This window comes from Microtus ochrogaster (genome assembly GCF_000317375.1).
Source record: "Microtus ochrogaster isolate Prairie Vole_2 chromosome 14 unlocalized genomic scaffold, MicOch1.0 chr14_random_1, whole genome shotgun sequence".
Lineage (NCBI taxonomy): Eukaryota > Metazoa > Chordata > Mammalia > Rodentia > Cricetidae > Microtus > Microtus ochrogaster.
This window is the reverse complement of record NW_004949096.1, coordinates 27957668-27970557: the sequence shown is the minus strand read 5'-3', so window position 1 is coordinate 27970557 and position 12890 is coordinate 27957668. Positions and strand designations below refer to the sequence as shown.

The 12890-nt window shown below is 41.7% G+C and overlaps 1 protein-coding gene across 2 annotated transcripts in view; it reads left to right on the top strand.

Moving 5' to 3' along the window:
• Positions 1-12890, top strand: part of Ino80 (INO80 complex subunit) — a 114609-nt gene that overhangs the window by 67129 nt on the left and 34590 nt on the right. For both annotated transcript variants that reach the window (XM_026787741.1, XM_005364272.3), the window contains one exon: positions 5393-5520. In XM_026787741.1, coding sequence (XP_026643542.1) covers positions 5393-5520 — 128 coding nt within the window. The remainder of the gene's footprint in view (positions 1-5392; positions 5521-12890) is intronic.

Below are 12890 nucleotides of genomic sequence, written 5' to 3'. Positions count from 1 at the left end.
AGAGAAGAATGGAGGAAAAGGCCCATGTGATAATTTCCAGTGTTTGGTATTCAGAGTACGTGAGGTGCCCCCCCCCCTTCTCTCTCTCTCTCTCTCTCTCGACCTGTTATTTATAGGTAAAATACAAGTAACTTGTGTCTTGGGTGGAAAGCTGGGAAGAGAAATGTTTTCTAGATTTGTTCTTGAGCACTCTCCTTTGATAATGAAGTAATACCACTTTTTTTTAAGGGGTGGAGGCTAGTGTGCTCATGGGTAGAGTGCTTATCTAGCACCAAGGCCGGGGCTCCACCCAACCTCAGAGCCCCCTCCTCAATGGCGCATATACACCATTTAGGAAAGGCCTCAGATCGAGTGAGTGCAGTTGTCTTGTGCCGTTGCCAGTGGAATGAATGAGAATGTCGTCACTCCCAGAGAGCCTAGTTTAAATAACACAAACAGTGTCCTGCACAAGGCCTAGAGATCTAAATGATAACAAGAGGAAAACAGTATGTTTTGTGCCAAAACACTAGCAGATTCCCAGACCCCCTGGTGTCAAGGTCCAGGGTTGAAAGGAAACTAGGTTTTCATCTTTGCTTTAGTAAGGCTGCACTTGAGGAAGTTGCACACACAGAGTGATGCACTTTCCACCTGCTGCAGAGTGTAGCTCAGAGCTACCATGTTAGCTTAATTGTACAGAATCTTTGACATCTTGATTGTATTCTTGTTGAAATTTAACGGAAGCATACTAGGACTGCTCTCAAGGGGAGCATCTGCTGTAAGTGACAGCTGGATTCCTATGTAGAGATCTGCTTTTTGTTTCTTGTCTGGCAGCTTTGTGTCATCCTATTGATAGCCCTTTAGAGTGCTTTGACTGTGTGTGAAATCTGTATTGCATATTGCATATGGAAAGTTAAGGGGAAAATCCAGGAGTAAAGCAGGACAGAATGGACACCACAGACATACAGGTAGGGAAGAAGCAAGATATACCATATTTCTTTCTCCTTCATTCTGGCGCTTTAGTTCCCAGTATAGGAGTAGAAGGCTTATTGCTGGCGCTGTGGGAATCTCTTGTGGCTTTTCCTGTTCTTTGAAAGAAAAATGGACCTTGTTTAAATAGCAGGAAGTGTCTGAGTTCTTTTCGCATCGATAAAAAGCACCAGCCTCACTGGCTGTTTACTGTGAGAACCGACAAGCTCCTCACTGACCCCATTGTGCTCTGTGGAGTAGCTGGGGCGGGGTAGGGCTGGGGAGGGTATCATTTGAACCTCTCTGTGTTTTATCTCTTTCTTCTATACTTTAACATTTTTTTGTTTCCCTGGGAAAGGTGGAGTCGTTTGCTTTCTTTGAAAGACTGACCAAAATTTCCTGAGTTTTATACCTTGATTGCTTCTGCAGGCTTCAGCCTTTCAGAGGTCTTCTTTCCTTGGAGAAGAGAGATATTTATAGTCTATCTGTCCTGTCCTTGTCCTAAGCTGTGGAAAGTAGAACTTGTATTTAAATGTAAATACTATAGGATTGCTGGAAAGATTATGAGAGAGGATAGATAGGTCTGGTTGTTCCAGTATTATTTGAGGTCCTATGTTTAAGAATGGGTTGGGACTGGGTTTGACTAGACAGAATCTGCTTGATTCCTTGCAAATTAATCTTCTCCTGGCTCTGTTCCCCACTTAGCCACAGATGGTGTTTTTGTACAGCATACTTTAGTTGCTCTTAAAAATTGAGTGATGTATGTCAGTCCCCAAAGATACCAGTGCATGCTGGGCAGTGGTGGCGCACGCCTTTAATCCCAGCATTCGGGATGCAGAGGCAGGTGGGTCTCTGTGAGTTCGAGGCCAGCCTGGTCTACAAACACTAGTTCCAGGACAGGCGCCAAAGCTACAGAGTAACCCTGTCTCAAAAAGAAAGATACCAGTGTACTAAGGCCAAATGCTAGACATTGATTTGATCTGTCTAGCACACTCACTTGAGAACTCAGAAATATTTTTGTTGGCTTAAGTGTTTTATCCTCTTGGTTTAAGTCCGTTTCTTTGGGGACTTTGCTTTCAAAATAATTCGAACAGGTCCATTGGTCTAAGGATGTAGCTCACTGATAAACCTCTTACATTGCATGTATGAACTCTATGTTTGACCCCCAACACAACAAAAACAAAGACAACCCAGTTCTAGTACACCTTCCTCCACCTCCCTCAACTACACAGTGGCAAACTGGCAGCACTTGCTGCTTCTGTGCATTTGAGTTCATCTTTGTGTGTGTGTGTGTGTGTGTGTGTGTGTGTGTCTTTACCTCTGCACTTTTCTAATCCTAACACCAGTTCATTCTAGTTAGCAAACTAAAGAAACTCTGGAAAGTGGGAAAGTGTGAAGACTACTTAATCATGGTTTTGAAGTCAATAAGGGACTAGAGATAGCTCCCAGCTCTTAAGAGAATTCACTGCTCCTACAGAGGACCCAGGTTTAGTTCCCAGCACCCACATGGTGGCTTACAAAGTCCAAATCATCAGTTTTTTAAATTTCCGATGCTCTCTTCTGACCTTTGTGGGTACCGGGCACATACATGGTATACATATATACATGCAGGCAAATATTCTCACTGTCTTAGGCTAATTATTGTTGTGATGAAACACCACGACAAAAGTAACTTGGGAGGACAGGGTTTATTGGCTTATGCTTCCACAACACTGTTCATCATTTGAAGAAGTCAGAATAGGAACTAAAGCAGGGGAGGAATCTAGAGACTGGAGTTAATGCAGAGGCCATGGAAAGGTGCTGCGTACTGGCTTTTTCAGCCTTCTTTTTTTTTTTTTTTATTGAGAAAAGGAGAAAAAAAAACAAGTTTCCCCCTCTTCCCAGCCTCCCATTTCCCTCCCCCTCCTCCCACCCTTCTCCCCCTCCCCCACTCCTCTCTCCCTCCCTCTCCAGTCCAAAGAGCAGTCAGGGTCCCCTGCCCTGTGGAAAGTCCTAGGTCCTCCCCCCTCCGTCCATATCTAGGAAGGTGAACATCCAAACTGGCTAGGCTCCCACAAAGCCAGCACATTACGTAGGATCAAAACCCCGTGCCATTGTCCTTGGCTTCTCATCAGCCCTCATTGTTCGCCATGTTCAGAGAGTCCAGTTTTATCCCATGCTTTTTCAGTCATAGTCCAGCTGGCCTTGGTGCGCTCCCAGTAGATCAGCTCCACTGTCTCAGTGGGTGGGTGCACCCCTCGTGGTCCCGACTTCTTTGCTCATGTTCTCCCTCCTTCTGCTCCTCATTGGGACCTTGGGAGCTCAGTCCACAGCCTACTTTTTTTTTATAGAATCCAGTACCACCAGCCCAAGAATTTCACCATCCACAATAGGCTGGCCACCACTAATTATGAAAATGCCTTACAGCCAGATCTTATAGAGGCATTTTCTCAACTGAAGTTCTCTGCTTTCCTGTAACTCTTGCTTGTGTTAAGTTGGCATAAAACCAACCAGCACATATACATAGAAGTAAACAAATCTTTTATTACAGAGTCAGTTGGTGCTTCTCAGAGTCTAGACACCAGACAGATTTGTGTGTGCTCTGCTGCTGGTAATGTGTTCTGAAGGGAGAGAGGACATAGCAAGCTGTGAAAATAGGAAAGCTTAGCTAGCCCACTCTCATTCAGTTACTGAAAATTGTATGGCTTAAAAAAAAGCTATCAAAATAAGGAGACTCCTGACAACCAGTAAAGAAGGGATTATGAGGAGAAGTGAACTTCTTGGATTGTTCAGAAAACATTGCTGTCTGATCGGACTTGGAATTCCCACTGGCCTCCTTGTCTGGTGCCAGGGAGAAAGCTCAGCACTCATTCCTGTCCTGCTGCAGTCATTTGATTGTGCTGGAAAGGAGACAGCAAAGAGAAGAGCATTTCAGTAATCTAAACAGGAGCAAACAAAGAGGCTGAACAAAGGTGTGGAGCGCAGCAGCGGGGAGGGGAGGGGAGAGGAGGGGAGGAGAGGGCAGTGTGTCCTGGCAGCATTCCGAAGGTGGGAAAAGGGTGCAGTGCAGAGGAGTAAACATCCAGGACCCATAGCTTTGTAGCAAAAACAGAGCAGCTGGTGATTTGTTATGGTGCTGTCAGCACATCCGTTCTTGTTCAGTGTAGACAATAATTGTGTACTTGGCAAATAGTGGCAAGAATGACAGTTGAGAATTCTTGGACTACTGTCAGTACTTGGTCTTTGCAGTTCTGAAGAAAGAGCATGGTTCAACCCTGGAAGCTAAGGATAGACATTTTGACTTTTGGGAGGTAGTTGCCAGTGTAAAGTTCTCTATATTATTTCTCTTCTTTTTGATGTGTGTTTCCCCAGCCACTTCCATACACTCTTATGCAACCCCTCAAGCCTCCTCTCTTCCCCTCTTAATCAACAATTGTTGAGGGTATGTTTATGAATGGTCTGCAAACAGGAAACGCTCCTTCCTGGAATATGATGTGCGTGGATGGTACTCAATGGGTGCCATGAAAACTTGTGAGTTCAGTGTGCTTAGTATGGGAAGAGGAAAGAGAAACCCAAGTTAGTGAGTGAAAGCATTTCACAGAAGCCTAAAGTCTGCTATCTCTGAAAACCTGGGAGTAGGGCTCATTGAAAGAACATATGACCCTGGAATTGATAGCTAGTTATTGGAGAGTGTCAAGGGTGGACATATTTATTTGCATTTTTTGGTGTTTACATTATCGACAGACATCTGTCCTTGTCTCTGTCTATTCTCATGCTTTTAGGACATAATCTCTGTCTTAGCTACTATTTTGTGATAAATGCAACTTATAAAAGAAAGCATTTAAGTGGGGGCTTACAGTTTTAGATGGTGAGTCCATGATCCACCTGGGAGGGAACATGGCAACAGGAAGACAGACATACTGCTGGAGCAGTACTTGAGAGTCTACGTCTTACCTGCAAGTTGGAATCAGAGAGCGAAGGGACAGCTTGATGTGGCCTTTGGAAACCTCAGACCCCACCCCCAGTGACACCTCCTCCAACAAGGTCACACCTGCTAATCTCCCAAACAGTTCTACTGACACAGAACCAAGCCTTCATCTAAGTTTCATTCAAACCAACATAAGCACCGAATTAGAAGCAACAGATTTCTAGAGTAAACCAAAGGAGTAGGGTTTTGAGGTTACTTACAGCACACAACATACTTGTCACTGGTAGATAGCCTTGTGTACTTAGTGTCCCCTTGGAATGTGGACTAAACACCTAATCGGCACTGTCACCTGAGAAGCTGTCTTCAGCTCTTTCCTGGTCAGGATTTAGCAGGGTTTTCCATTCTACCTCTCGAGCACTTTCCAGTTCTCATGAAAACAAGCATCCTGATTCGCAGAAACTTTGACCGTATACAGCTTTGCAGTGGGTGATTTGTTGCTTCAATTAAATAGTTTCCTCCCCACCCCTTTTTTCTTCCCAGGCAAGGAGAGCCTCATCACAGACAGTGGAAAGCTGTATGCTCTTGATATCCTGTTGACTCGACTCAAGTCTCAAGGACATAGAGTCCTTATCTACTCTCAGATGACCAGGATGATAGACCTGCTGGAGGTAGGAGAAGGAATCTTGGGGACCTAGGAGTCCTTGACATTTAATTTGGATAGGAAGCTGATGTCCCTATCGTATCAGCCATAATTACTGGGAACACCCAAACCCTTCTTTGTGGTTTACATTCTGTAGAAAGAGCAAAGTGCCCCATCCCCCAGTAACTGGAGGACTTCTGTTCTCTTCCCTTAGCCAATGAAATACAGTACTATTCTTTTACAAGAGATGAAATTCTACAATTTTAAAGCAAATCCAGTCTGGGAAGTCTGATTTCTGTATAGAAGTCAAGATTGGGGATTCAGTTTTTTGTTTTTGTTTTTTTATGTTAAAAACCCGGGGAACAGCTATTGAAGCAGATTAAATTTAATGCATCTTGACTATATGTTGCAGACATTGGAATGGGGTCTGAGAATTAGGATATTTAAAATTTCCTGATTTAATATTACTGTACAGCCATGGTTTACCACAGGGTTAGCCGTGAAAGACAACTGTGTCTCTTTACTTACAGGGTTAAGTTCTATTTTATTTTTTCTGAATGATGACTTATTTATGGACAAGGAGGCCATAAACATAGAAAGAAAAGAACAAGAGCGAATAGTCACAAACCACCAGAGTTAAGTCTTACAGGAAAGTTAGGAAAGGCTAAGGTATCTGGTGATCAGAACTGTGTAAATGGCTCACATTTTTCCTTGGGTTTAATATATGAAAAGCTGTATATTCTAGCCTACTACTTCAAAGAGTAGTATTGAATAGAAGTTGTCCCTATTCAAGAATAAGGGGATCAGGAACATGGCAGTACAAAAGGAATGAAGATAGCAAAAGGGAAGGTTGGGCCAGTGAGATGACTCAGTTCACTTACCACCAAGCCTGATGACAAGTTCAGTTCCCACAACCCATGTGGTTAAGAGATTCGGTTCCTACAGATTGTCCTCTGACCTCTGTGCATCTATGCATGCATATATATTCATACACACACAAATAATAAAATTATTTTAAAAAGGAGCTGGACGTTTTGGGTTCTTTGGACGCTAAAGTTGGCTTGAGAGATTTTGCAGGGTATGATTATCCATTTTGTAGGAAGACTCCTTTTAATAATTTGGCAATTTCTTTATAGCAAGAGATGTAATAAGCAACATCTGGGGTCAATTTTGTCTAGATCTTAGATTTCATGCAGTGCTTAGATTTGTGGTAGTTTTAACACGATGAACTTTCTGATTTGTTCCATGACATCACCTAGTTATAAATGATGGGAAAGTCCTAACAAGTTTGAGCATAAGAGAGGTGATTAAGCCACTGTTGTCAATGTTCTCTTTTGATTAGTTGGCCTTTGCCCCAGTTTCCCATTTCCCCACATGCAGCTTGGAAAGTAGGACTGGGGCTTTATTTATGCTAGGTCAGTGATAGCCTCAGCCATGATTGGCCGTTAAATCTTAAATACTATAAGGCTCGAATAACAGCAGTTCAACTAAAAGAACTCTGCTCAGACCTATTGATACCAGTAGCCAAAACAAACCAGTCCTACAGTGAGGCTCTTCTTGGTTCTTGTGTACTTGCCTCGTCCTGAGGATTTGGGGAAAGTACAGGTGAAACAGTGATTAAGAATTACAAAGAGAAAGGCTGGAGAGATGACTCAGCTGAAGAGCACTGTCAGCTCTTCTAGAGGACGCAGGTTCAATTCCAAGCACCTACATGGCAGCTCACAACTGTCTCTGACTCTAGGCCCAAAGGATCCAATACCCTCTCTGTCCTGAACCAGCACCCCACAAATAAAATTCACACATATATATACAGGCAAAATCTCCAGACACATAATTTTTTTTAATTACTGAAAGAACAATATACAATGGGCTTAGTAAAGGTGACAAAAATCTTTCTTTTTCTATTGCTATATCAGAATTATATAGCATCTTAAAAGTTGATTCCTATTCAGAGAAGTTCCAAGGATCATGAGAGAGCAACCTCAAAGTTAGCTATGACAGACAAAGAAGAATATGTTTGGTTAATCTTTTATGGCCCTGAGTTTTGGAGTAGATTCAGTGGGTTATACTTACCAACAAAGCAGCTGAAAACTTTAAAATGCAAGTGGAGAATTATAAATTAAGAAAAAGCAGATTTACAACCTGAGTTTCATAGCTGAGCCGTTTTCTGCACTCCACACAAAACTCTTCTCCTGCCATCTTTTTTTCGGGGGGAAGGATGCCTATTTCTTTGATATTTTCATAGTTAAAAAGAGCTTTTAATTTTCATAGACAACTGTTGTGTTACGAGCAGCCAGGCTGTGTCCCCAGCACCCAGCCACCCACATGGCTAGCTTTACCCGAAATAATTACACGGAAACTATATTTTTTTTAAACACTGTTTGACCCATTAGTTCCAGTTTCTTATTGGCTAGCTCTTACATATTAATCTAACCCATTTTTATTAATCTTTGTAGCCCACGAGCTGGCTTACCAGGAAAGATCTTAACCTGCGTCTGTCCGGAGTGGGACAATCATGGCGACTCACTGATTCCGCTTCTTTCTCCCAGCATTCTGTTCTGTTTACTCCACCCACCTAAGGGTTGGCCTATCAAGGGGCCTAGGCAGTTTCTTTATTAATAAGAAATCACTCCCACATCAGACAACTTACATTATGTCTGGGTTTTCTCTTTAGAGATTTATTCCTGTTACATAGCAACAGAGTCTGAATTTAAAAGAAATACACCACTCAATTTTCAGTGCAATGTAAAAAAAAAAAGTACTTGTAGCAAGTCGGTCAACTCTTGACTATATGGCATAATTAATAAGACAAAGCTAATATTTAAAACAGTAGAATATTGAATAAAATCCAGATAAGCCATAGCTAATTGTGACATCTGAGACCACTGGGTTCTGTAACTGACCCAGGCAAGCCACCCAAGTACAGTGCCTTACTAGAGAAGGATTCATCTTAAACAGAGACTGTCATCTGAGCACTGGCTTCTTTAAAACTCCAGATTACCTTTGGGAACTGTGATTCTGAATGTACTAGGAAGCAGGCATGTTCTTAACTGTCCCCACAGAATGAAAGCAAATTTGATTCACCATCAGCTGGATTTCTATACGTCCTCAGAGTAGTAGGGGCAGTGTTTTAGCTTGTAGCCTCACTGTTTAAAATCTGTGTGGGGCCTAGGGATATGACTCTGACTTCTATGGGTAAAAAGTATATGCTGTACAAGCATGAGGACCTGAGTTTAAATCCCTAGCACCCGTATAAAAAGTGACAATCCGTGTGGACAGATAGGCATGGGTACACTCTTGTGTGTGCACCCCTCCCCCACCACTACCACCAGATCTCTGTTGGGAGAGGGGTAGCTGAGGCAGAAGAATGTCTGGGGCTTGCTAGCTGCCAGCCTAGCTCCAGGTTCAGTAAGAGACCCTACCAAGGGAATAAACTGAATAGTATAGGGCAGGACACATGATGTGCTCCATCGCCCACTGCACACACATGAGTGGATCCACACACGCATGTTCATGGGAAGCACACATATAAAATCTATAAATAAATACATTTATTTTTATGGCATTTGTGAGCAAGGCATTATGATAAGCAGCAATGTGCCTAGTGGAATAGACTTTGTATACACAAATAACTGCCAAGTGAATCCTGATCCTAATGCCAAAATGAATCATTAGCAAAACTAAGGATAGCTAGAGGAAATGCGCTTATTTGTGCAGAAGGTTACATAGAGTGTAATAGCTGAACTGAACTTAAATCGGACTTTAAACATCAGGAAGAAAGGAAATTCAAAACCAAAGAAACCTGACTTTAAAAGGTAATGATATGAAAGTGTAGGCTTGGGGAGGTAGTCCACTGTGACTGGAAAATATAGTATAGGAGAAAGGAAAGACAAGGCTTATGTTGAACCCCATGAGAATCTTATGAAAGAATCTGCTCTGAGGTGATCTGTATTTTATAAGGGAAATAGGAAATAGAGCCATCATCTTTCATTCTCTTGGTGCAGTATGCTTAGGCTACAGAGAAACTATAACAGACATTGAGAGGAGTCTGACCTTTTCCTGGTGATATACCCCAAAGATGAAGTAATTCCCCCCCCAAAAAAATTATGCCATGTCTAGGAGTTTTTGATTCAACACTTAACCTTTCTCTTGCTTTGCTTTAGCAAAGTGAAATTGGGTTAAAATGAACAGCAAAGGCAATTTTGAAATAAACCTTAGGATGGATGGGGCCCTGTCCCATTTCCCTTATCCTCCTAGTAGTGAGTATCCCTTTCACCTGGGAAGCAATAGAAGAGGGAGTATCGAACCAATCTGTGTGAGTCTGAATTCTAGCCATAGGTCTCTTTGTAAACTTTATTGAACACCCACTGTAATAACTATAATAGCACCTATTCTAAAGGCCATCCTGAGGATTAGATGAGCTGAACCAGGTAAAATACATAAAACACTGACTGTGCTTAGTGGTGGCTCAGGAAATCCCAGCCATCAGCAGCACACCGCTGCTTCTGCAAGGGTCTCCTGGTACCTTGATATTGTGCTACTATGTATCTCTATATCTGTTTTCACCTGGGGATTTGGGGTATACATTAGTTTCATCTTTGAAACTTTACTTAAGGTATAGTTAACAAATAGAAATCATATTTAAGGTAGTGTGTTTTTATATTTCTTCTACTTTTGTCTTCTTTGGTTCTGTGTGTATATGTACATACATATTGTCTATAACAAATACATATAACGTCTATATGCACACATACATAAAAATCTTATGTGTGTATTTGTTAGGGAGCAGTCAAATTTCTTTAATATACTTGACAATCCTGAATATGTATATAATGTATCTTGGTCTGACTCACCGTCAACTCCTTCCCCTCTCCAGCATGACCTGCTCCCCATGCACCCTCTTTCTGTGATAACCTTCGGAGTTAGTGCTGCTACTGGACTGTTGGCTTGGTCTTGTGCAGGTAGCCGGCAGTGCGTTCTGAGTACACTGGCCATGTCATGCCTAGAAGGCAGCATTTCAGCCCTCCTCCCCATCTCCTAGCTCTTACTTTTTTCTGCTTCCTTTTCTATGATGTTGTCTGAACCTTGGCAGGGTAGAGGTGAGTTGATACAGATGTCCCATTTAGAACCAAGTATACTATAGTCACTTATTCTCATGCCTTTATCAGTTGTGAATTGTTGCATTAACTGTTACAAAAAGAAGTTTGTCTGGCCAAGTTTGAGAGTGGTATTAATCTATAGTTATAAATGTAAGTATTTAGAAGACAATTTGAGAACATGTCCTTTAGCAAAAAACAGTTGTAGGTTCCTTGATAGGGCAAAAAACTCCAGAACAATGGACTCTTAACCAGGTTTATAATACCAGGCATGGATTACCTCCTGTGGATCAGTCTTGCTTACCAATCAGAACCTTGGTTGTCATCATACTGTTTTTGTACCAGTAGGCATCTTTCCTAGCAGGCCAGTATTGTAGCATTCAGGGTTCACGTCTGGATAGTATAATTGATGGCTTTTCTCTGCCAGTGGTCTGTATAGCATTTCCTGGCACTATGAAAAGCTAACCAACAAAGAAGAGGTTTTCAGATCAGTCCCAGCTTAATTTCTCCATGTCCTGCATCCAAAGTGTGCTGTGTCTTCAGTAGCAGAGTCTTACTATGTATTTATTGTGTGCAATGGCAAATAGCCTTCCTTGTTTGGGTGACTTCTGGAACTTCCCTGAACAGTAAAATCTGTAGGGCAGTAGCCCTCGCATGGCACTGAGATTTAATAATTAGCTTATAAAATAATAGATTTTCATAAGGTTTTTTGGGGTTTTTTTTTTAAGGTTTTTTTTTTAGATTGATTGATTGATTGCGTATACAACATTTCTTCCATGTATGCTTGCATGCCAGAATAGGGCACCAGATCTCATTCTAGATGGCTGTGAGCCACCATGTGGTTGCTGGGAATTGAACTCAGGACCTCTGGAAGAGCAGTCTTAACCTCTGAGCCACTTTTCCAGCCCATCATAAGGATTTTTCATCTTTGGATTAATCTACTTCATTCTTCCTCTCCTCTTACTCTATTTCCACTTAAATATTTGACCCTCTCCTTGTACTTTCATAGAATATGTGTTCTATTGCTAGAGAGATGGCTCAGTGGTTACGAGTACTGGCTGCTCTTCCAGAGGATCTGGGATCAATTTTCAGCACCCACATGGCAGCTCACGACTGTCTGTGACTCCATTTGCAGGAAAACTGACGCCCTTACACAGATAGTCATGCATGCCAAACACCAATGAATAGTAAAAAATAAAATAAAATAAAATAAAATTAAAAAAAATATGCCCTCCTATTTCCCCCACCATTCTCATGGGCCTTTCTAGCTTGTTAACCTCTTCAAGCATTCGAAATTAAACATACATCACTTGACACTGTTTCTAGTTTCATCCATTTTCCTGCAAATCTTTAAAAAAAAAAATCATTTTTCTAACTGGGTGGTGGTACACGCCTTTAATCCCAGCACTCGGGAGGCAGAGGCAAACAGATCTCTGAGTTTGAGGCCAGCCTGGTCTACAAAGTTCCAGGGCAGCCAGAACTGTTACATAGAAAAACTCCAAAAATACTCATTTTTCTTTACTGCAGAATAAAATTCCATTGTGTTTGTGTGCCACATTTTTATTACCCGTTCATGTTGGTGTACATCTCACCTAATTCCATTTACTAGCTGTTGTGAATAGAGCAATATTGAACATGGGTGTGGAAGTAATTTCCGTAATTGATATGCCACTTGGCACTGATACCAGTGCAGTAGATAGTAGATAAGTGTTCCCCTTTCTCTTGATACATTCCAGCATTTGGCGTCATTTGTGTTACTGTTTTATTTCTTGATCTCTCTATGTATCCTTGACTGTGTGCAACTCTCTGTGTAATACTGGCTGGCCTCAAACTCACAGAAATCTACCTGCCTCTGTTTCCTGAGTGCTGGGATTAAAGATCTATGCCATCAAGTAGGTGTCATTTATATTCTTGATAATAACCATTATTCCTCTGGTGAGATGGAGTTTCAAAGTAATTTTACTTTACATTTCCCTGGTGGCTAATGATTTTGAACAATTTTTAAATTGTTTGCTGGCCATTTATAGTTCTTTTTTTGATTTTTCAAGACAGGGTTTCTGGGGCTGGAAAGATGGCTTAGAGGTTAAGAACACTGACTATTCTTCCAGAGGTCCTGAGTTCAATTCCCAGCAACCACATAGTGGCTTACAGCTAGCTATGAGATCTGATCTGATGCCCTCTTCTGGCATGTAGGCAGACATAGAAACTAACACTGTACACAGGATAGATGATAGATAGATAGATAGATAGATAGATAGATAGATAGATAGATAGATAGATAGATAGATAGATAGATAGATAG